This window comes from Pelophylax lessonae, assembly GCF_965119305.1.
Source record: "Pelophylax lessonae genome assembly, chromosome: 11".
Taxonomy (NCBI): domain Eukaryota; kingdom Metazoa; phylum Chordata; class Amphibia; order Anura; family Ranidae; genus Pelophylax; species Pelophylax lessonae.
The window spans coordinates 72,561,411-72,586,943 of NC_138778.1; the positions used below are offsets into that span (position 1 = coordinate 72,561,411).

A 25,533-nucleotide genomic window follows, 5' to 3' on the forward strand; every position below is an offset into this window, starting at 1 on the left:
AGTTTTCGTTTTCTTTCCACATTTTCCAAAAACGTGTGGAACAAAAAGACAAGTTTAAAAGACTCATAATGCCTCCTAGATTATGTGTTGGTGTGTTTTCTTTCCAAAATGGGGTTATTTTGTGGGTAATTCCATTGTCCTGGTGCTCCAGGGCCTTCAAAAGTGTAATAGGTTGTCAGGAAATTATATGTGTTATTTATGCTCCTAGAACACCTGAGGGTGCTCCCTGCATGTTGAGCCTCTGTACGTGGCCAGACTGTGTAAAAGTCTCAGACATGTGGTATAGCCATACTCAGAAGGAGTATCAGAATGTATTTTGGGGTGTAGTTGCAAGTATGCCTATACAGTGTTTGAGAAATAACTTGGTATTATGACAATTTTGTAAAAAATGAAATTAAAAAAAATCCTAATTTTGCAAAAAATTGTGGGGAAAAAATTACAACTTCAAAAAATTCACTATGCCTCTTACTAAATACCTTAGAATGTCTACTTTCCAAAAATGGGTCATTTGGGGGTATTTGTACTTTCCTGGCTTGTTCTTGTCTCGAGAAATTAGATCAGTCGTCAGTATATCAGGTGTGATCAATTTTCAATGATTGGCACCGTAGCTTGTAGACTTTATAACTTTTACAAAGACCAACTTGTATATACTTGTTTGGGTTATTTTTACCAAAGATATGTAGCAGTATAGATTTTAGCCAAAATGTTTGAAGAAAAATTACTAATTTGCTAAATTTGATAACCAAAACAAAGACAAATGTTTACAAAATATTTAGACTTTTTTTCATTTATAGCAAAACAAATAGAAAACCCAGTGATGATTACATTAAAAGAAAGCTCTATTTTTGTGGGGGAAAAAAAAGGGACAAAAATGTCATATGGGTACAGTGTTGCATGAGTAATTGTCATTCAAAATGTGAGAGCACTGAAAGCTGAAAATTGGCCTGGTTAAGAAGGGGGTATAAGTATCCAGTGGGTAAGTGGTTAAAAATGATAATGAATAATAACATTTGGCTTGACATACACACTTTAGCTGTAATATGCAACTCTCACCCTTAAAGATTTCCAATCACTACACAATGAGTTTGGCATACCCAATATTTACAACTACGTCACGCACTTACCTCACAGTCCAAAACATCCAAGTGGGGGCTATGTCATCCAGTCATCCTTATAAGTCTAGTGAACTCGTCGGTAAAAAAGGGGCAAATATCTTCATTGTACACGTCTTGTATGAATAAAATTTCGAGAGCTATGTCACTTAAATGCAGGGAGGACTGGGCGGAAGATCTGGGTCCCATTTCCTCGGAGGAATGGACAGGTATCCTTGACAATGTGCTCAAGGTTTCGCTGTCCACTTCTCAAAAGCTCACACAACTATTTATTCTACACCGCACGTATAGGACCCCACAGCGCTTGCATAGCTGGCAGAGGAGGGACTCTCGCCTCTGCCCCCGTTGCAAGGTTCACACGGGCACTCTCCTGCACATGCTTTGGAGGTGCCCGAAGCTGCATCGCTATTGGCACACAGTTCTACAATCCGTTAATGCGATCTGGAAATTAACTTTACCCTTGGACCCGAAGTTGTGCGTCCTGGGTTGGTTGGATGAGGAACAGTACCCCCCTGAGTTTCACACGGCGGTCCTTGGGGTCCTGTTTCTAGCCAGGAAATTGATCGCGAGAAAATGGATCTCTCCACTTGCACCTACTCACACTGAATAGACAGAGGACGTTAAAGCGCTACTGGTCAGGGAAAATCTCACCTATAGACATATAGGGACTGCTCTGAAGTTTGACCGTATATGGGGCCCATGGCTGGATGTTCCCGGCCTGGCTCCCCTTCACTTAGTCACAAACAGGATTATGGGTGGGGTCTCCACATCAACATAGTGCTGCTCCATCGGTTGGGTTATGCTCTACAGTTACCCCGGGCGGGCAGGGGTCAACCTTGGTTACTAGACTGTTATTAGTATTGGCTTCACCGGGCTAGCACCTCCCTTCACCAGATTTCCCCCCTCCCCTCCCCCCCCCCCCCATTTCCCCCTTTTTGTTTTTCCTTCTTTGAGCGATAGACTTCTCTCATGTTTACTAGGACTCGGGGGAGGCTTCCCCTGAGTGTGGAATCCCGATTTATCTTCTATTCTGGGGTACTCTGGAGACACCTAAGGGATTTTTGAATTCTTCCTATGGCACAGGGATACTACCAGCAGCCATTGAGCACTAGCGTTGTTAACGTTGTTGTTTATATTCTATTCATGTATTTTAACAGCTGTGCATACATATATATTGGTGTACTGGTACATGTATTATGGGGATGATGCTCTATCGCTAGTTTGTTGTTCTTTCTGGTGTTTAGTGTTGTTTTGTAATGTGAAAAAAATTCAATTAAAAAAATATCCGATTTAAAAAAAACCTGCAACTCTCTCCAACCTGGTTCTTCCATAGATTTGTTTGCTCATTTTCAGAGACTGCCCTAAGCACAAGCTTCGGTCTACAAAACCTTCATTAATCCTTCGTTTGCTTCTTCCCTTTTTCCACAAACCAGCACCCTCTAACTCAAACATGCCCTTTAAATTCATATCTTCAAACAAGGTTATAATCTGGCCTAAAATATTGCATCATCATACATACTTTGTGCAGTACCAAAAAAAAAATGATGGCGCTATAAAAATATAATAATAATAATAATATAAATGATAATAATTGGTAAATTTATACAGTACGACAGCATTTATTTATATAAAGTCTTGACATTATATTTCATTTCAGCTAGTGTAATTATCTGGAATCTCTTATACGGAGTTGTGACCAGTATAATGCTGCAATCAGGCTTGCTACAGGATTGTCTGCTCTGTTCTGCATTTGAACTTGTGAAAGAGAAAGAGCTCAAAAGTGGGCAGAGGGCCCTTTGGAATTCAGTATGTAGCTAGGCAAATTATACCTTTATAAGGACCAACAGATAAGCACCAATTTCCACAATTGCCCCTATTTTCTGGCTACATGAGAACCATAGCAGGGCTGGGCTCTGCTTTTGTCACTCCATTAACCTAATTTCTCATACCTTGGGGTTTCGCTGTCAGAGCTTCGCATCAAAGCACTTTGCACCAATCCTGTAAGGCTGGCAATCTGTTTCTCCATGGCCTCCATCCTCTCCCTGCAAACAGACAAAAGGATAACCTTTATTACTACAAATTGGAAGTCACTGTAAAAAAAATTAGCTAATTATCAAAAATCTTAAAGTTGTAGTAAACTCCTTTGTGTCATTTTTGCTTACAGGTATACAGGTATAAAGCTTATCTGTAGGAAAAATGAATATCTCCTAAACATGCAACAGCCAGTGATTTCACCAGCGCATGCGCTCTGAAGGAACGGCATACCGGTGCTGTTTCTTCAGAGCTCTGTTCCGTGCCCAGGGCTCCCAGGTTCATGCACGCAGGGCCGGCGCTACCTGTAAGGTGACCAAGGCAGTCGGCCAGGGCGCAACTCAGCAGGGGACGCCAGCATCCTGCCTGCTGCACGGTGCACCCGATCCCGGAATCCGTATGGACCAGCGGGTGCGGTGCGGGCGGCGCCCCTCATGCTGTGTTGTGCCACCAGTGCCAGCACCCGCCTGGGCACTTTTGAGCAGAGTGACAGTGTGAGTCTCTCTCAGGGCTGAACGCCGGGCTCCAGCCTCCAGCGTCGGAAATCTGCCCTAGATCAACGGTGGTGCCGCGCATGCGCATTCCCCTGCCAACGTCGTCAGCCGGCGGGGGAGAAGGGGAGACCTAATGCGCATGCACGAGTCAGGACAGCGGGAAAGTTTGACTCAACGCCGACTCCGCAAGCCGCCAGGTAAGTTGAACTTGTCACCACTCACTCACTGTTTGAAGGGGTTTTAACCCCTTCAACTTGGGAATGTCTTATGTCAAAAAGAATAGCTGCAGCTTTACTAACCATATCAATATTTCTGAGTGTTTAATATGGAGACTCAGACACTGAAACATTATATAAGGATTGGAAGCTGCTGACTGCATTAATTGCTTCATCCACTTACCTGCCTGATGCAAATAAAAATCAATGCCCCATCCCAACTTCAGACGGCCGGAGCTCCCAAACCCGGGTGAAGAGGGATACCCCTGTCAGTGCCGTTCTGAAGGTAGCTCTAACATAATGTGCTAGTATGCAGTGCATACTAGCACTCTATGGCTTAAAGCTGCAGGGGGGACCCTTTTTCTTTTTTTAGGTTAACATTACTACCGCTTTAAGATCACTATATCAGTTACATGGAGACACCTTTTTTTTTTTTTTTTAAGCATTTATAGGTACAACTTAATGGCCTCTCTGAGGTCACTATGGCTGTGAGAAAATATATTAATGCTACGGGGTTGATTTACTAAAGCTTGCTAGTAGGCTTCAGCACTACTTGAAGCTTGCAATTTTTTGAATAGAATTGTAATTTTTTTAACCTTTTATAACAAAGTACAACCCCAATTTCAAAAAATTAGGACGCTGTGTAAAATCTACAGGATATGCAAATATCATAAACTCATGCTTTTTTCACAATAGAAAACAGTTTAAAATGAGAAAAAAAGAAGGTAATTTTAAAATTAATGATACGTATGGGGTTGTAGTGAGCGGGGGGGGGGGGGGGGGTCATCAGTCATCAGCTTTCTGCTCACTTAGCTCTCAGTGTTAGAGCCAGTGAGGGACAGATGCAGCATTGGACTGGTGCTTCATCCCCCTGGGTAAATATAATTCCACACAAAAAAAAACTGGATTTTTGACTTACCATAAAATAATTTTCTCTGAAGTTCATTGACAGACGCAGCTTCATATCTTCTTGTTCATTGGGTTATGTTTCACCCTACAGGAGTAGGACACTAGGCAGGAAAAAGCTTTGCCATGCCTATGGGGCAGTCCCTGCAGGCATAACCCCACACACTCTGCTATGGCTCTTAGTTTTATTACAAGCAGTGTTTTAGAAGAGCACAACCCCATTCCACTCCTAAATAGAGGGGCAGGTGCTGCGTCTGTCAATGAAATTCAGAGAAAAGGATTTTACGGCAAGTCAAAAATCCAGTTTTCTCTATTGTTCATTGACAGATGCAGCTTCATATCTTTTTGGCCATTGGGACGTCCCAAAGCAGTATTTGCATGAGGGCTGGGAAAAACAACGCAAAAAAGAACATAATTTCCCAAGGCTAAATGTAGCCAACCAGGTAACATGGAGCTCAACCAGGAACAACTGGAGCTCACCCAGAAAAAAACATACACCCTCAAAGAGAAAAAAATCTCTTTTAGACAGCAGCCTGCAAAACACTGCGGCCAAAAAAGGCATCCGAAGATGCCAACACATCTACTTTGTAGAAATTTGTGAACGTGTGCACAGACGACCAAGTTGCCGCTTGCAAACTTGCATTACTGATGCCTGATGGCGAAAAGCCTAAGAGGCACTCAGCGCCCTAGTAGAATGCGCCTTCACAGGAAAAGGTGAAACCTGACCCTTCATTGAATAAGCATGTACCACCGTCTGCCTGATCCATCTGGATATGGTCGCAGCAGATGCACTCAATCCCTTTCGAGGTCCTTCCGTGAGGACAAAAAGAGTATGATTTCCTGAAATATTCAGTAGCCGCCAGGTAAACCCTAATTGCCCAAACCACATCCAAAAGAATGCAAGGCAATTTCCTTGGGATGCTTCGGCTTGGGACAGAGTGAAGGCAGCACAATATCTTCATTCAAGTGGAAATCAGAAACCACCTTAGGAAAAAACGACTGATTAGGTCAAAGTACTACTTTATCTCTGTGGACCACCAGATAAGGTGAGCGGCAGAACAATGCCGCCAACTTAAATACTCTGCGGGCAGAAGTAATAGCCACCAAAATGCAACCTTCTCAGACAAGGTAAGCAGAGGAATCTCCCTAATGTTCTCTAACTGAGGTTGAAGAAACCAAATTCAGATCCCACAGGGGTAGCGGGGATCACCTTCGGGGGAGCCATGTGGCAAACCCCCTGAATAAAAGTGCGAATCAGAGCATGCGTAGCTAAAGGGCATTGGAGAAACACAGCCAAAGCCGACACTTGGCCTTATATAGTATCCAAGGCCAACCGCTGTTCAACACCTTTTTGAAGAAAAGCCAAAACCCTAGACACCAATGTGATCACAAATACCGGTTTTAATACTGAGTCCGCTAACACATGTAAATGACGGGACAGAGACTCAATCAGTCTAGCCACAGGATCAGTAAAATCCGGGGATTCTTCCACCGGAACTACCGTAGACTTGTTCAGTCTGGAAACTGGATAGTCCACCTTAGGAAGTACGGTCCACCTAGTGGAAACCGCATCTGCGAAGGGGTAACGCTGTTTAAAGCGCTCTGGCACCACTGACATTTGTTTGACAATGCTGTCAAAAAGTTCCAGACAAGGAAACACCTTGCCCGACTTCTGGGATTTGCGGGTGCCAAAAGACACTTGCGTCCCGGACGCTGTAGACTCATCTGCCATTTCTAATGTTTCCCACAGTGCTTCCACCAGCGTGCTTTCCCGTGCAGCAGCTGACAAGGACATGTCCTCCTTGCTATCAGAATGCAATGACACAGATCCACCAAGGTGGGGTGCATCTGCGGCTGCCATATCTGCCTCAGAATCTCAGGATACCACAGATGGAGGTGAAGGCAAAGGGCGCTTTCGGCTAGCGGCATTTTTTAAAACTAAATCCACTTTTGACACCAGGCTTTCCAAAACTGCTGTAAAAGCAGTCAGGGGCTGCAACCCAGAGGATCCCGCAGCCACACTAAGGGGGTCTGTAGGTTAAATTTTGTCCTGGGTCTTCATTAGCATTGAAAATAAAAAAAAATGCAGTGTCACTTTAAAAAAGTCACAAAAACGTGATCCACACTGCTGCACCAGCGGTACTACAAGTCCCAGCCTAATACAGCCTACAGAGACTCCAAAAACATTACCACCAAACCGGTATGGAAGCTATAGGAACGTTCCTTGCTGAAGATAGAAACAATCAGGCACAGGAAATGAAAGGCACCTGGGTCATGCCTAGAGCCTTTAGTGTCTCCCCTTGCTATCCAGCGCTCGTGGACTACAAGAAAAGGGCCACCCCATGCATTGTAATGGAAAAACTTTTTACATTAAGGCAGAGCAGAAGCCTACAGCAAAATGGCGGCCCCATGGCGTGCCATGCGGTCTCCAGGACCCCCATGGGGGTCATCATACCAGAGGCTTGGAAGATCCCCAGAAGGAGACCCCACCAGGACAAACGCCCTCCCAAGCAGAACCGCCACAGGAGACAATATAACTGCCCCCCCATGAGGTAAGAACCTACTACTGAGGGGGGAAACAGCTAAGGGGGGCCTGGTACGCCCGAGAGGCCAGGGGAACCAAGGGACACCCGAGAGTCTGACTATTTCATGGGGGAGGCCACATCTGCCCCAGACCGCCAGGGAATTGGGGGGACACTTGCTCACCATACCACGGTATTAGGCGGGCGCCACTCCGAGCAGACCACCACCCACCCAGGGTGGGAGTGCTGATAGCCAGGGGGTACGCTGCGACTCAGGGCATCCTAGGTCGTCCGCGTCCCGGCGCGATGGTCCACTCGCAGGCTCGTCCAACGGGGCTCTGGCGTGGCGAGGTCTATTGCTGGACTTTAACCTGCTCACGCTCCCTGGCCAGGCTGGGAGACCTTAAGGATCTAGAATATCCAGAGCGAAACCCAGCCGGCTCTTGCTTGTAGTTCTCCAGGAACTCTAACTAAAAGAAATTAATCAAAAAAAGGTTCCCAAAAATAGACAGCTAAGACTGAAGTCCCAGCAGGGAACTAGGTCCTACTCCTAAACTAGGCAGAAACAAACAGAGCTATAGCAGAGTGTGTGGTGTTATGCTTGCAGGGACTGCCCCATAGGCGTGGTAAAGCTTTTTCCTGCCTAGTGTCCTACTACTGTAGGGGGCAACATAACCCGAAGGTCAAGAAGATCTGAAGCTGCGTCTGTCAGTGAATGATAGAGAAAATAAAATCCCATACTTTACCTTTAATATGAATTGCTTCTAGATTCACATTATGGAGAGTTCTTAAGTATACACATTAAACAACTTAAAGTTGTAACTTTACAAGTGAAGAAGAAGACCGATCAGATTGAAAAAGATAATAGACATTCACAACTGTTGCCGAGACTTGATAGGGACTACCCAAATGAGTAGATCAGGGAGAGGTAGTGATGGATGGTAGCAAAACTAAAAAGGAGGTCACATGAAGCCCATGTTTTATTAAACAATTCTGTAGTAACCTTGGCTGTTACTGTTAGACGCTCCATCTTTCTAATCCCTGCGATGGTGGTGAGGAGCTGGGACTGAGATGGACTCTCAGCAAGCAAATAATGGAAGAGAAGGTGACTGCACTCAAATCTTCAGAGAGATATAGCTATATTCCATAAAATCCATATAAGACATCAGAAAAACACGATACATGAGGACAAAAGCAGAATAGTTTACGCGTTTCATGAAGAAATTTGCTTAATCATAACTCTGAAGAAATCTCAGCAGCCATCCAATATTGAGGACTGAGTCTTTTGGCTGCCTTTAGGATATGTGTAGAAAGCTTTTTTTGAGTGTTTAGAGATACATGAAAAGGGCAATCCCAGGAGATAGTGCAGAGGATCTAAGGGTAGAGAGGAATCTAAGATTTGTCTTAGGATCTGCATAACAGAAACCCAAAATGGTTGAATTTGAGTGCACTGCCAAAACACACAGAGTGTGCCTTTGTCTCATCTACATCTCCAGCAAACCTCTGACACCAGTGGATTGTAAGTAAGTAGTATCCCCAGAGTTTTATATCACAACATAAAGGACCTTAGAAATGTTTTCCTGATACATTACTCATAGGGATGATCTAGAAGCTGTGCTCCAAATTTTGTCCCAAAGTGTTAAAGGGATAGAATGATGGGGACCCATTTTTCCACATATGAATGATAATCTCCTGTGTGAGGAGCATCAAAAGTATTTTGTATAACAATAAAATGAAGAGTGCCTGAGATAGACCTTGGGAACAGGTATATTCACATTTTGTAGGGCAATCTAAAGGCCAGTACACACTAAGATAATTGGAAGTAAAATTTTGTCAGACGAACGATCTGATGATTTTCGGATCGTTAGTATAGTGCTTTCGACAGCCGATTACGAATTTTCGGACGACAAAAACCGAATGTGCAGGCTAGAATATTTTTATCCTACGTAAACACAGCGCACGATTTTCGTTTAATTAATAGTTTTTGTCCAAAAAAAAAAATCATAAGAGCAAGACTACGCATGCTCGGAAATGAAAGAATACATACAAAACAATTCAACACATTACATTACATTACATCACTTCTGAAGTTGAATTCTGTTGTACGAGAATTTTCGTATGAAAGTATCCTCTTCACTTTCGATATAAGACTAGCATGCAACATAAAATGGAAGAAAATTTGTCCTATAATCTGATCGTGTGTACGAGGCTTTATATTAGGGAGGGCTGCAGTGAAAAGAAAGATTGCCGAAACTGTAGGTACAAATGAAAGGGCTGTCTGGACATACATTCCTCCTGTGTCTGCAGCTATGTGGGTCACTGAATTCACTCATCCAGGAGGGAGGAGACACTATTGCTGATGTCAGGCCACTATCTGATACCAGGTCATTAGTGGCACTCATTGTCATATGGTTTTAGGATTCATTTATTTTTGGCTTTTAACATACACATCCAATAAATACTACACTATGGAGACATCATTTGGCTCCTGGTGAGCTTTATTTACCACAGCTACATCTGGATGGTGCGAGTTGCTGAACAGCCTTCCTCACAACTGATGGCGGATCTACACTGAGTGCGTGTTTGCTGCTGTAATGACAGCCAGCTTTTCAGTTGAGTGTCAGTTTCACAGGGGTGCAGTGGTTGATTATGGAGCACTGTATTGGATAACTTCTTCACTTTTCAAGTCACCACCAATTTTTTGTGCACATCTGTGCACTGAACTATGTACTTTCACCAATAAGTTTATGTTGCTGATCCCATCATGGGACGGTGCATTTAAATCTATATTTTTCACTAGATTGGTTCTTTATTGCTGACTTTCATTCAAGATTGGACTTGTGTATATACATTTTTTCCGCTTTAGCACTTTTTAGGACTTTATTTTAATGTGTTGTCCATTTATAACACAGTATTCACATTTTATTGTTGTTCATTCACTTTTGGCACTACACATTATTGGAAAATGTCTGCTTTGAATCCAAGGTCACATCTGAACATTGCACAAACTACCTGGTACAGTGGGTACGGAAAGTATTCAGACCCCCTTAAATTTTTCACTCTGTTATATTGCAGCCATTTGCTAAAATCATTTAAGTTCATTCTTCTTCCTCATGAATGTACACATAGCACCCCATACTGACAGAAAAACACAGAATTGTTGACATTGTTGCAGATTTATTAAAAAAGAAAAACTGAAATATCACATGGTCCTAAGTATTCAGACCCTTTGCTCAGTATTTAGTAGAAGCCCCCTTTTGATCTAATACAGCCAGGAGTCTTTTTGGGAAAGATGCAACAAGTCTTTCACACCTGGATTTGGGGATCCTCTGCCATTCCTCCTTGCAGATCCTCTCCAGTACTGTCAGGTTGGATGGTAAACGTTGGTGGACAGCCATTTTTAGGTCTCTCCAGAGATGCTCAATTGGGTTTAAGTCAGGGCTCTGGCTGGGCCATTCAAGAACAGTCACGGAGTTGTTGTGAAGCCACTCCTTCGTTATTTTAGCTGTGTGCTTAGGGTCATTGTCTTGTTGGAAGGTAAACCTTCGGCCCAGTCTGAGGTCCAGAGCACTCTGGAGAAGGTTTTTGTCCAGGATATCCCTGTACTTGGCGGCATTCATCTTTCCCTCGATTGCAACCAGTCGTCCTGTCCCTGCAGCTGAAAAACACCCCCACAGCATGATGCTGCCACCACCATGCTTCACTGTTGGGACTGTATTGGACAGGTGATGAGCAGTGCCTGGTTTTCTCCACACATACCGCTTAGAATGAAGGCCAAAAAAATTGATTTTTGTAAAATCTTACCGTAAAATCCTTTTCTCTTAAGCTCATTGACAGACGTAGTCCTCGTTGATTAATAACAACTCGGGTTATACTGCCCTCTACAGGAGTAGGACTAGACAGGAAAGAAAACGTTCTGGCCACACCCTAGGGGCAGTCCCAGAGGGTATATCCTCTCACTTCCTGCTACAGCAAATCAGTTATGTCACAAAGCAGTGTTTAGAGAATTTAACCCAACCCAACTCAAAAACAGAGGGGCGGGTACTACGTCTGTCAATGAGCTTAAGAGAAAAGGATTTTACGGTAAGATTTTACAAAAATCAATTTTTCTCTGTCGCTCATTGACAGACGTAGTCCTCGTTGATTAATAACAACTTGGGACGTCCCAAAGCAGTGCCACAAATGAGGGGTGGGATAACAGAAATCAAAATCCAGAAGGCCCAACCGGAGCCAACCAGAAGCATCAAGGACTCATCGAGCAAAAAGATGAGACCTAAGTGAAAAAACCCAACAAACCCTCGAGGTAGACCAACGGTCTCCTCAAATTGCGGCCTGCAAAACCTTGCGGCCAAATGAGGCATCCGACGATGCCATCACATCAACTTTATAAAATTTTGTAAAAGGTATGAACCGACGATCAAGTAATTGCCTTGAAAACCTGGACCCCTGACGCCTGATGGCGGTAGGCCCAGGAAGTACTGAGCGCCCGAATAGAGTGCGCCTTAACAGGGAACGGAGGATTCCGACCCTTACATAGAATAAGCCTGTACCACCGTCTGTCTAATCCATTTGGAGATAGTCGCGGCAGACGCAGGCAACCCCTTTCTGGAGCCATCCGTGATCCCAAAAAGTGAATCCGTTTTACGGAACGATTCCGTAGTCTTCAGGTATACCCTGATTGCCCAAACTACATCCAAGGAATGCAACGCACATTCCTGAGGATGATTGGGCTTAGGACACAAGGAAGGTAGCACAATATCTTCATTCAGATGAAAATCTGAAACCACCCTAGGAAGAAAGGATGGCTTCGGATGAAGAACTACCTTATCCCTATGAACCACTAGGTATGGGGAATGGCATGATAATGCAGCCAGTTCTGACACCCTGCGTGCAGAAGTGATAGCCACCAAGAAGGCCACCTTCTGGGATAATGTAAGCAAGGGAATCTCCCTGATCTTTTAAAAGGGAGGTTTCTGCAGAACCGACAAAACCAAATTAAGATCCCAGGGCGGTAAGGGCGCGCGCACTGGCGGAGCTAAGTGCCGCACCCCCTGGATGAAATTCCGCACCAAGGAATGAGTAGCCAGCGGCTTCTGAAAGAAGATTGCTAACGCTGAAAACCTGACCCTTGATAGTGCTCAAGGATAGTTTCTGCTCAACCCCCTTTTGCAGAAAAGCCAAAATTCGGGTCACCAAATAGGTACGTGGGGGAAATCCCAACGATTCACACCACGCAATATAAGTCTTCCATGTGCGATAATAGAATTTGTTAGAAGTCGCTTTCCTTGCTTTAATTAGAGTAGGAATAACTGAAGCTGACAACCCCTTGTCCTTCAGAACCTGGGTCTCAATGGCCAGGCCGTTAAAACCAGCGACTGTAAAGCACGATGGAAGATCGGTCCTTGAGACCGCAGATCCTCCCTGAGAAGAAGTCTAGCCTGCCCAAGTCGGCGTACCCGGCTTGACGAGGCCAGCCCGGAATTACCAGGATAACTGGAGTTCCCTCCACCTCTATCCTGTGGAGAAATCTCAGCAGTAACTTGAGAGGGGGGAAGACATACAGTAGCTGATACTTCCCCTACGGGGCGCTCAGCGCGTCTGCTGCGTCCGCTAGAGGATCGCGGGCGCGAGCCCTGTTGAGCCAACCTGCCAACAGATCCATATCCGGGGTGCCCCAATGAAGAGACAGCTGGTGAAATACCTCTGGATGAAGAGACTATTCCTCTTGATCCAGATTCTGACGGCTGAAATAATCTGCCTGTCCACCCCCGTGATAAATATCGTGGAGAGAACTGGAACAACTGTTCCCCCAATAAAGAATGTTGGCCACTTCTATGGCCGCCAGGGCACTCTTGGTGATTGATATAAGTCATGACCGTGGCATAGTCCGATTGGATCCGAACCGGACTGCCCTGGAGCTGCTCGGTCCAGTAAATCAGACAAAGTCTGATCGCTCTCAGTTCCAACACCTTTATCGGTAACCTGGAATTTATCAGAAGAAATGACTTCCCCTGGCTGAGCATCGGAGACCGAAGCCACCAGACCAGAGCCTCCCTGGTCTGCTCGCTCAATCGGATCCGATTGTCCAGGGAATCGGGATTCCGATTTCATATGAGAAGAATCTCCTCTTTGGAGAATTTGGGTATGAGACTGGGCAAACGGTACTGCCTCTAAGGAGGCGACCATCAATCCCAGCCAGTTGACGGACAGCAACATCCGAATCATTGACTGAATCTTCTGGAGTTTCTCCGCCTGGAGAAACACTCTTGCCAAGGATGTATCCAAAATTAGGCCCAGATAGTTCAGTCTCCTGGTGGGAACCAGGGATGATCTTTGGGAAAAGCAAGGAAAACGCTGATGTCCTGCAAAGATGGGGATATGAAGATAGGCATCCTAAATGTCTATGGATGCCAGGAATCCCCCTGATGCAGGGAGGCCACCACTGTATGGATGGACTCCATCTCTTCCAAGACCAGAATTGGACGCACCTAGCCCTTTTTCCTGGGCATTGTGAACAGGTTCGACTCATAGGTGTGCGCAGCCTATTGCATTAGGGTGTGCAGCCCAAAGTTTAAATACACATGCATGTGTTTGCCTACATGTACATGGCCCCGATACATTACTCTCCCTGCTGGCAAAGTGAAATAGAAGTGTGTGGCACTTCTCTTATGGCAGAGCAGGTCCGAGGGAGATCTTTCCCATCCCCTCACTGGCAAACAGAGCGATAATGCTAATGTGCCCTAGGCGATTAGGGTGTGCCCGGGCACACCCGGCACACCCTGTGCGCACGCCTATGGTTCGACTAGAACTCTTCCAAGGAATGAGAACTACCACTGCTTGTTGCATCAAGCTGTTCCCCGCAAAGCTTTTTAAGCAACCCGGGGATGTCGAATATTGGAAGGGAAGAATCGCACCGGTGGAAGTGATCGAAACTCGATCTTGTATCCCGACCATATGACCTTGCGAACCCCTTTATCCGGGATTCTGGAAAGCCCTGGATCCGAAAACCGGTGAAGACGTCACCCCACCCTAGAGATGGGTGGGGCCCATTCTGTCAATCCAACGAGATAACAGTGGCTTTATTTAGTCTGGAAATCGGTGAGTCCACTATTGGTGGTACCGTCCATCTTTGTAATGAGGGATTCCTCAAAATGATAGCGCCTAGCAATGCGTTTGGAAATAGCAGGGGCTCGTTTATGGAAGACCCCATTTGGGCAAGGGAAACCCTTCACCATTTTGGTAGGTTTGCTAGTACCAAAAAAGGAATAGGAGTCTCAGCTACCTCTGCCGGTGTAACCTCAATATTCAAGGTTTCCCGGCAATGACCAGCTCAGAATCCGTATCTGAAGTATCAGATGACATAGGGGTAGTCAAGAAAAGCGACCCCCGTCCCTCACAGGCTACCTCCACCCGGGGTACCAAAGACTCCAAAACTGCTGATAATGCATCATCACAAGTGGGGTACTGGAGGGTCCTGCGGCCACCCCGAGGGGATCAGGTGGGGATACATGAGTGGCAGGGTTCATGTAACAAGACACTTGCCAGCAAACACAAAAAAATTAATTGCAAAAAAAAAACATTTTTTTTTTTTTTTTTAAACTTAGTCCCCCAGCACAGTAGCGCCCCTCAGTCTACCTGCTTGGACCCCTCAGAAAGAGAGAGAGAGACCCCAAGGCTCACCTGATGCACAGAAGTTTCTTATCAACCTGCTTCCAGCACTGTCTGTTACAGACAGGAAGTCTTTGGCTTGCTTTCCCTGGGCCAAGGAGGCGGCTCCGCCCCTTTACACGCCTTCCGGCGCCTCCCAATTACTCCACGAGGTGTTAGGTCACCTCAAACATGGCCGCCCCCATGCTGGAGACACGAGGCTACGCCAATATGGCGGCCTCGTGCGATCTGCAGGAAAATGGCGGCGGCCTGTGTAGGATAGCGGCGGCTTGCAAGCGGCCTGCGGGATGTGTGCATTCGGCCTGTGCGGCCTGCGGAAGTGCCTCGGCCTGGAAGTGACCGGCTTTCTGGAGGGATGGCGATCTGTGGCTGCAGTAACTCAAGCATAGGCATCGGCCTGTGTACACACTAGACAGGTAGGATACCTCTATACCTCAATAGTAATGCCTTTTAGTAGTCTGCCACTGACTTCAGTCACCCTTACAGTCATATAGTGACTTTAGATAGTCAGCTCCCAAACCAAGCCTCCTGGTTTCTATTCACAAAAATCACACTCAAATTGGGGGATCTGTGACCTGTTATAGGATAGAGGGGAGACCCAGAAAACCGAGTGTCCGACCATCCCAGAGAGGGGCCCGCGTCCACCAACAACCCGACAGGGGGAGAGGGGGAACATTCTACTCACCATACCGGAACCAGGCGGGCGCCAACTCCTGACAGAACCCCTCTCCACCGGGGTGGGGGGGCTGTCGACCAATACGGACGCCGTGACTCTGTTGGTCATTGGCGTCCAGGCGAGACGTTTAACTCGCAGGGTCAGTCCCCGTCCAGTGGGACTATGTCGCGGCCGACCCAGCGCTGAGCTATGGCCTGCACGCGCTCGTAGGCTGAACTGGGGTGACCACTGGATCTCAACATCCAGCCCGTTGCCCAGTTTCAGCGTACTTGCTTGAAGATCTCACAGGAACACTGGAGAAAAAAAAGCTGTCTAAAAAAAGTATTTCTAAAAAAAAATCTTGCCAGGACCGAAGATCCTAGCAAGGAATCTAGGTCCTTACTCCTAACTAGACAGAAAAAAACTGGATTTGCTGTAGCAGGAAGTGAGAGGATATACCCTCTGGGACTGCCCCTAGGGTGTGGCCAGAACGTTTTCTTTCCTGTCTAGTCCTACTCCTGTAGAGGGCAGTATAACCCGAGTTGTTATTAATCAACAAGGACTACGTCTGTCAATGAGCGACAGAGAAAGTTCTATTTTGGTCTCATCAGACCAGAGAATCTTATTTCTCACCATCTTGGAGTCCTTCAGGTGTTTTTTAGCAAACTCCATGCGGGCTTTCATGTGTCTTACACTGAGGAGAGGCTTCCGTCGGGCCACTCTGCCATAAAGCCCCGACTGGTGGAGGGCTGCAATGATGGTTGACTTTCTACAATTTTCTCCCATCTCCTGACTGCATCTCTGGAGCTCAGCCACAGTGATCTTTGGGTTCTTCTTTACCTCTCTCACCAAGGCTCTTCTCCCCCGATAGCTCAGTTTGGCCGGACGGCCAGCTCTAGGAAGGGTTCTGGTCGTCCCAAACGTCTTCCATTTGAGGATTATGGAGGCCACTGTGCTCTTAGGAACCTTAAGTGCAGCAGAAATCTTTTTGTAACCTTGGCCAGATCTGTGCCTTGCCACAATTCTGTCTCTGAGCTCTTCAGGCAGTTCCTTTGACCTCATGATTCTCATTTGCTCTGACATGCATTGTGATCTGGAAGGTTTTATATAGACAGGTGTGTGGCTTTCCTAATCAAGTCCAATCAGTATAATCAAACACAGCTGGACTCAAATGAAGGTGTAGAACCATCTCAAGGATGATCAGAAGAAATGGAAAGCACCTGAGTTAAATATATGAGTGTCACAGCAAAGGGTCTGAATACTTAGGACCATGTGATATTTCAGTTTTTCTTTTTTAATAAATCTGCAACAATGTCAACAATTCTGTGTTTTTCTGTCAGTATGGGGTGCTATGTGTACATTCATGAGGAAGAAGAATGAACTTAAATGATTTTAGCAAATGGCTGCAATATAACAAAGAGTGAAACATTTAAGGGGGTCTGAATAATTTCCGTACCCACTGTATATCAGGGTTGAACAGCACATTGGTTAAAAATTAGCAAACTGACATAGGCTTATATTTATTTGCCGGTTTTGTTTATATATATATATATATATATATATATATATATATATATATATACACACACACACACAGTATCTCACAAGACATTTTTGTAAATATTTTATTATATCTTTTAATGTGACCACACTGAAGGAATAACAGTGAGTGTACAGCTTGTATAACAGTGTAAATTTGCTGTCCCCTCAAAATAACTCAACACACCGCCATTAATGTCTAAACCGCTTGCAACAAAAGTGAGTACACCCCCAAGTCAAAATGTCCAAATTGGGCCCAAAATGTCAATATTTTGTGTGGCCGCTATTACTTTCCAGCACTGCCTTAACCCTCTTGGGCATTGAGTTCACCAGAGCTTCAGAGGTTGCCACTGGAGTCCTCTTCCACTCCTCCATGACGACATCACGGAGCTGGTGGATGTTAGAGACCTTGCGCGCCACCACCTTCTCTTTGAGGATGCCCCACAGATTCTCAATAGTGTTTAAGTCTGGAAACATGCTTGGCCAGTCCATCACCCTTACCCCCAGCTTCTTTAGCAAGGCAGTGGTCATCGTGGAGGTGTGTTTGGGGCCGTTATGTTGGAATACTGCCCTGCGGCCCAGTCTCCAAAGGGAGGGGATCATGCTCTGCTTCAGTATGTCACAGTACATGTTTGGCATTCATGGTTCCCTAAATGAACTGTAGCTCCCCAGTGCCGGCAGCACTCATGCAGCTCCAGACCATGACACTCCCACCACCATGCTTGACTGTAGGCAAGACAGACTTCTCTTTGTACTCCTCACATGGTTTCCGCCTCACACACTTGACACCATCTGAACCACATAGGTTTAGCTTGGTCTCATTAGACCACAAGACATGGTTTCAGTAATCCATGTTCTTAGTCTGCTTGTCTTCAGAAAACAGTTTGTGGGCTTTCTTGTGCATCATCTTTAGAAGAGGCTTCCTTCTGGGACAGCCATTCAGACCAATTTGATGCAGTTTGCAGCATATGGTCTGAGCACTGACAGGCTGACCCCCCCACCCCTTCAAACTCTGCACCAATGCCGGCAGCAATCATACGTCTATTTCCCAAAGACAACCTCTGGATATGACGCTGAGCAGTGCAGTCAACTTCTTTGGTCGACCATGGCGAGGCCTGTTCTGAGTAGAACCTGTCCTGTTAAACCGCTGTATGGTCTTGGCCACCGTGCTGCAGCTCAGTTTCCGGGTCTTGGCAATCTTCTTATAGCCTAGGCCATTTTTATGTAGAGCAACATTTTTTTTTAGATCCTCAGAGAGTTCTTTGCCATGATGTGCCATGTTAAACTTCCAGTGACCAGTATGAGAGAGGGAAAGCGATAACACCAAATTTAACACACCTGCTCCCCATTCACATCTGAGACCTTGTAACACTAACGAGTCACATGACATCGGGGAGGGAAAATGGCTAATTGGGCCCAATTGGGACATTTTCAGTTAGGGGTGTACTCACTTTTGTTGCCAGCGGTTTAGACATTAATGGCTGTGTGTTGAGTTATTTTGAGAGGGCAGCAAATTTACACTGTTAAAAGAGGTTGTAAACCCACATATTTTTTTTTTCTTCACCCTGAAAGAGAAACAAATAATGAGCTAGTATGCATTGCATACAAGCTCATTATGAAATACTTACCTTAGAACGAGCCCCCGCCGTGCCGCCCGCTTACCTCTATGACGGGTGACATGTCCAGTCGCCTGTCTTCCGGGATCGCGGCATCCGGCCATCTGATTGGCCGGAGCCGCGGTCACGTCACTCCCGCACGCGGGAGCCAACGGTCACAGCACGGAACTCTGAAGGAACGGCACGAGCAGCCGTTCCTTCAGAGCGCATGCGCCAGTGACGTCACTGGCTGCATGTAAGGTAAATATCTCCTAAACGGTACATGTTTATGAGACCTATTTACAGTACCTATAGGTAAGCCTTATCATAGGCTTACCTATAAGTACAACTTGCAGAGGAGGGTTTACTTCCTCTTTAAACAAGCTGTACACTCACTACTTTACATTGTAGCAAAGTTCACTTCTTCAGTGTTGTCACATGAAAAGATATAATAAAATAGTTACAAAAATTTGAGGGGTGTACTCACTTTTGTGAGATACTGTAAATACAGTGTATATATATTTACTTGCATTTAACCACTTAAGCCCCGGAGGATTTTCCTGCTAAACGACCAGGGGGTATTTTGCGATTCGGCACTGCGTGACTTTAACGGACAATTGCGCGGTCATGCAACGCTGTACCTAAACGAATTTGACGTCCTTTTTTTCCCACAAACAGAGCTTTCTTTTGGTGGTATTTGATCACCTGTGCGATTTTTACTTTTTGCGCTATAAACAAAAAAAGAGCGTAAATTTTGCAAAAATAACAATATTTTTCACATTTTTTTTAGATGAAATTCCCCAAAAAAAAATGTAAAAATCAAAATTTTTAACATTTTCGGCCAATTTGTTTTATCCTACCTATGTTTGGTAAAAAAAAAAAATCGCAAAAAGCGTATTTTTATTGGTTTGCGCAAAAGTTATCGCGTTTACTAACAAAGGGAAAGATTTTTGTCGTTTTTGTTGTTTTTTTTTTTTTTAACGCGTAATGGCGGCGATCTGCGATTTTTTTTGCGGTACTGCGACATTGCGGCGGACAGATCGGACCCTTGACTGAAATTTTTGACACTTTTGGGGTTACCAGTGACATTTCTACAGTAATCAGTGCTATATATATATGCACGGTTACTGTAAAAATACACTGGTAGTGAAGGGGTTAACTTTATTTGGGAGGGAGGGGCTGTGTGTGTCCCTAGGGGCGTGCTTTCTACTGTGATTGGCTGTGGCTTGAGGTGAAAGGACACTGATCAACAGATCTACATAGTAGATCTGTCTGATCAGTGTTTTAACACCGAGGAGAATGACAGGCAGCTTGTTTACACTAGCTGCCTGACTTTCTCCCTCTCCCCCGACGATCGCCGAGTGAGCGGCGGACATCGGGTCCGCCGGTCACACGCGCGGGGGGGGGGGTCCGTGACCGAGCGGGAGCGCGCCTCCGGCGGCACGCGCTCGCTCCCCAGACCCTCCCAGGCTAGTGACGTTAATTAACGTCACACTGCCTGGCAGGGGCTGACCGCCGCAGTAAATTTACTTGCGGCGGTCGGCAAGCGGTTAATTGGGTACTCTTTAGAAAGTAAATCTTTACCACATTTACTAAGCTCTGGGGCAAATTTATTTTCAAAGTGCAACTTACCATGTAAAGTGAAGGACTCTTTGTCTTTGGAAAATCAACTCCTACATATTGAATTTGGTGAACGTCTAACAAAGTTTTAAACTTCCTTCAGTGTACAGTAAGTCTGACTGTGCATATATGGGCAAATACATCTGCCAAAGGAATCAGCTTGTTAGGCATGTAAAAACTTAAAGGCATTTTAAACCTTCCTAGCCTCTTGTGTTTTTTACCTTCATAAGATGTGCATTAAGCATGTAGTGTCATTGATTTACTAAAGGCAAATAGCCTGTGCACCTTGCAAGTGCATTTGCTGCAGAGCTTAATAAATTATGGGAAGCTTTGCTTCTCAAAGAGTACCCAATCACATGCAAGGAAAATTAAAAAACAGCATTTTGCTTGCACATGGATGGATGGGTGATGGAAGTCAGCAGAGATTCCCCTCATATACTAAGCTCTGTAGCAACAGCACTTACAAAGTGCACTATTTGCCTTTAGTAAATCAACCCCATGGTGTCATTTGTTTTCCTGTATCTATAGTAAAGCAAATTTTCACATTCCTACGTCAAGTAATTTCCGTTTATGTAGAAACATGAGGCATGCGACATGACACTGCACAAGGTAAATGCATGTTCTCTGTCTGTAAACTAAGAACTGACACTTTATGTGAAGAAACTATATATCCCACAATCCCCGGGTCTGTAAATTTAGTGCCGGCGAAGGAGAGACCTAATTAGATCAGATAGCCACAAACAGACTGAGCATTCACAGACACACAAAAAGCTTACCAGGCAGTTGGAAGATTTTTTGTTTTATTATATTAGCACTCCCACATTTGTGATGTTACACAGAGTGGATGGCAACACATACACAGTCCCTCTGTCCTTCTCATTTGTCCCTGACTTTGGTCTGATCTATATAGTTGTATATAAATTGCACTATTTATCTTTCAAAAAGTGTTTACCAGTGCTAAACCTTTCATCTAATCTCTAAATTGCTATATTTGGAATGTCAAATGCCAGGATAAAGAAATAGCAGTGGAAAAAAAAAAAGCACTTGTAGGCTTAACCTATCATTTTTATTTGTATACTTCTCCTTTCAGGGGGCATGGCAGGGGTATGTCCTATGCCTACATACTTTTGCTAATAAGTGTCCCTCATTCCCATCTCAAAACGTTGGGAGGTATGCACACTGGGCGCTGTGACCCGGAACAGGAAGTTATTCTGTTCCTTTGGGGATTATGGACAGGCTAGCTGAACAAACCATGGGCATAAGGGAATCGATCATCAGCCATGACACTACAAACTTCAGCCTCAACATGTGAGCCCATCATTACAAGGTAAGGAAAACACCGGAAGGAACAGAACTACACTAATTCCTTGTTAAAACAACAACATTTTAACCACTTAAGCCCCGGAGAATTTGGCTGCTAAACGACCAGGGGGTATTTTGCGATTCGGCACTGCGTGAATTTAACAGACAATTGCGCGGTCGTGCAACGCTGTACCTAAACGAATTTGACGTCCTTTTTTTCCCACAAACAGAGCTTTCTTTTGGTGGTATTTGATCACCTGTGCGATTTTTTGATCACGCGCTATAAACAAAAAAAGAGCGACAATTTTGCAAAAATAACAATATTTTTCACATTTTTTTTATATGAAATTCCCCCCCAAAAAAATGTAAAAATCAAAATTTTTTAACATTTTCGGCCAATTTGTTTTATGCTACCTATGTTTGGTAAAAAAAAAAAAAAAAAAATTAAAAAATCACAAAAAGCGTATTTTTATTGGTTTGCGCAAAAGTTATCGCGTTTACTAACAAAGGGAAAGATTTTTGTCATTTTTGTTGTTTTTTTTTTTTTAACGCGTAATGGCGGCGATCTGCGATTTTTTTTGCGGTACTGCGACATTGCGGCGGACAGATCGGACCATTGACTGACATTTTTGACACTTTTGGGGTTACCAGTGACATTTCTACAGTAATCAGTGCTATACATATGCACTGTTACTGTAAAAATACACTGGTAGTGAAGGGGTTAACTTTATTTGAGAGGGAGGGACTGTGTGTGTCCCTAGGGGCGTGATTCTTACTGTGATTGGCTGTGGCTTGAGCTGTAGGGACACTGATCAACGGTTCTACATTGTAGAACCGTGTGATCAGTGTTTTTACACCGAGGAGAATGACAGGTGGCTTGTTTACACAAGCCGCCTGACTTTCTCCCTCTCCCCCGACGATTGCCGAGTGACCGGCGGACATCGGGTCCGCCGGTCACACGCGCGGGGGGGGTCCGCGGGCGCGCACTCGCTCCCCAGAGCCTCACAGGCTAGCGACGTAGACCTACGTCGCTCTGCCTGTGAGGGGCTGACTGCCGCAGTAAATATACTGTGAGCAGTCGGCAAGCGGTTAAAGTGTACAACGCCTTTAAAGAAATATGAAGTTTGTGCTGATTATAGGAATCAAGCAGTGTTATCTATTTATTTTTTTGAGAAAATGTTTTAAGAAATATGAAGACTACAGTTAGTTGATTGCAGTCTGATCCTCAGAAATTCAATACTGACCTAAAACAGTCCTTCTAGAACAAGGTCAACAAAGACAATCCATGTAATTGTCTCATGCAGGTTCCTTTCATTTTTAACATGCATACAGTTTATCATATCAAGGAGGGATTATTTGTAATTATTTACCTTTTTCTGCTCCTTTGTATAGCCAACAATTATGGAGAATTCACTTGTTATAAATGCTATTTATGAAGATATGTTTAGTATCAAAGTGATTGTTACATATGAATGGCCCATGGAGTGGTGAAACACTTGAGATCAATACATTATATCAGTACTTTCACCTCTAGCTGCACTGCAAATTTTTATTTTACTATTACTACCAGTAATTAAATGGAAAGAGGTATTCTCACCGTGTTTCTGACTCCTTAGCAGGCACTGGAGAGCTGAACCCAGACAAGGGCCGTTCTGGTCCAGAGAAAATTTCGTTGGTGCCTGAAGAAGAGCTTGGGTTTCTCTGTTTTCCAACAGGGCTGTCCATAAAAACAGAAGAGGAGGAATCCTTGCGAAAGGTCTGGCGTACAGGCGAGTTGCGGCTGGAAGGTCCTGAGTAGGGGCTGTGAGGACCTTGATTCTGCTGCACATCCACCATTCTTCCATCTGTTACTTTCTGAGGGGAGGATGGTGGAATACGGAAACCCATTCCAGGACCATATGTGTCTCCATAAATCTGAGAGTTGGGTTTATACATTCCATCTTCTAGATCAGTTTGCAGAGCAGCAGCAGAATAAGTGCTTAGAGAGCGGACTGAACCTCTCTTGTACAGGCCACCAGGGTATGAAAAAGGGTCCCCCAAACCAGCCAGGGACTGAGTAGAGGTAATGCTAAGTCTACCCTCATGGACCATTCCATAGGGATCTGAATAGAGTCCCTCATTTTTTACAAGCACCACATTCTTGTTGGAGAGATCTTCATCAGGTTTGACATCCCTTCTTTCCAGGATAGCACTAGGACTAGGGGAGACTCCTTGGGCCGGAGGAAGGCCAGACATACGGTCGCTATGGTGAACAGGGCTTCCAGCATAAGAAGGCGGACGCCCACCACTATAAGACATGCGGGAACGTGCTGGAGAGGAGGACTGGAGAACAGGAGGAGGAGAACCAGAAGCCAAGTGGGGAGCAGGAGACATATTGTTCAAACGTCGAGTTGGGGATGAGTCTCTGGAACTGTACATCATCTCACGCTGTAAAAAAAAAGCAGATGAAACAAATATTCAGGCAGAAACAGGGCACTGATTATGTAAAAAAAAAAAGCACAGTAGTTTCATGCTGAAGACAGATGAAAGTTTGATGTAGTGCTAGCTACATCTTAGATCTATATCTTAAACTCTCATTGTTGGATGGTCTGGCCATGACAAAGAGTGGCTGTTCTTAAAGTGAGCATCAGCTCTGGAAAACCCTGTCCCTTAATTAGGAAGTTTTATTTTCTAATTGTAAACAGCAGCACATAAAATCTTTGTGAACTAGAATTGAGTAAGGACATATTTTACGATGGCCGCACTTGTGCAATGTAAAAATTAGTTAAATACATATTTAGTGAAACATAACAATAAATTATTATATAAATAAAGTCCAGGTTGATAAGTGAGAAGTTAGTGAAAAAATCTTCTTAAAACTCTTTGAAAGAGATCCAATACCAGCAGTGATATAAACTCCTTCTGTGAAAACCTCCATCTCTGGTAAAAGGGGTGCTTACCAGATCCTATTGACCCTCTATCTCTAGGAAGGTGAATCGAGCAATGATGATAACCATCTATGAGGTATTGCAGGTAGAGATGCACTCCAATGGGAACTGACCACCACTGCTTATCTCCAGATCAGCCACGTCAGATGCCATGGACTAGGGTATGGAAGGAAAAAGATGCTCCACAAGTGTAAAATCATTCAACCCTTTTATGAAGATAATTAAAATTGCACTTTCATATGTAAATGATAAATATGCCAATCTGTCTTTTCACCAGCAAACAATTCATCTGCGCTTCTGGGATCAGTATGGACGCGATGACGTCAGCATGCAGCACCGCCCTACATGTTTCGTCACAAATGACATCTTCCGGGGCACGGGCGCCATGCTACGGCACTACGGGATGACCAAGTCTCGTTTTGATTTGCAGCTATATTGTTATATACAGTGGGAAAAATACTTATTTGATCCAGGGCAGATTTTGTAAGTGTGCCCACTTGAAATGAATGATCTATAATTTTTATCATAGGTGTATTTTAAATGATAGAGACAGAATATAAACCAATGTTTAGAAAAAACGCGTGACACAAATGTTATACATAGAATTGCAGTTCAGTGAGTAAAATAAGTATTTAACCACTTCCCATCCGCGCTATAGGCAATTGACGGCGGGAAGGTGGTTGCATTATCCTGACCCGCCGTCATATGACGGTGTGGAGGATAATGCGCTCTGTGCTGCGGTGTGTCACTCTCCGATCTTGATCTGACGTAGGCTCTTTACCATGTGACCAGCGGCTCTCCTGACAGGGGGGGGGGTGGGTCTGTGCTGGTAATCAGAGCATTGATTACCAGTGCAGACCCATGGGGGGGTGCCACTAAAGCCACCAGAGATGCCCACCCATGACCCCCAGGGATGCCCACCATGGCCACCAGGGATGGCAATCAGG

At 44.8% G+C, this 25,533-nt stretch overlaps 1 protein-coding gene across 10 annotated transcripts in view; it reads right to left on the reverse strand.

The window, feature by feature from the left end:
• The window catches only part of SRCIN1 (SRC kinase signaling inhibitor 1), a gene marked incomplete at its 3' end in the record, with an annotated part of 894,005 nt that overhangs the window by 201,182 nt on the left and 667,290 nt on the right, over positions 1-25,533 (reverse strand). For all 10 annotated transcript variants that reach the window (XM_082272513.1, XM_082272514.1, XM_082272511.1 and 7 more), the window contains 2 exons: positions 23,257-24,086; positions 3,062-3,154 (listed from right to left, as the gene is read on the reverse strand). In XM_082272513.1, coding sequence (XP_082128639.1) covers positions 3,062-3,154; positions 23,257-24,086 — 923 coding nt within the window. The remainder of the gene's footprint in view (positions 1-3,061; positions 3,155-23,256; positions 24,087-25,533) is intronic.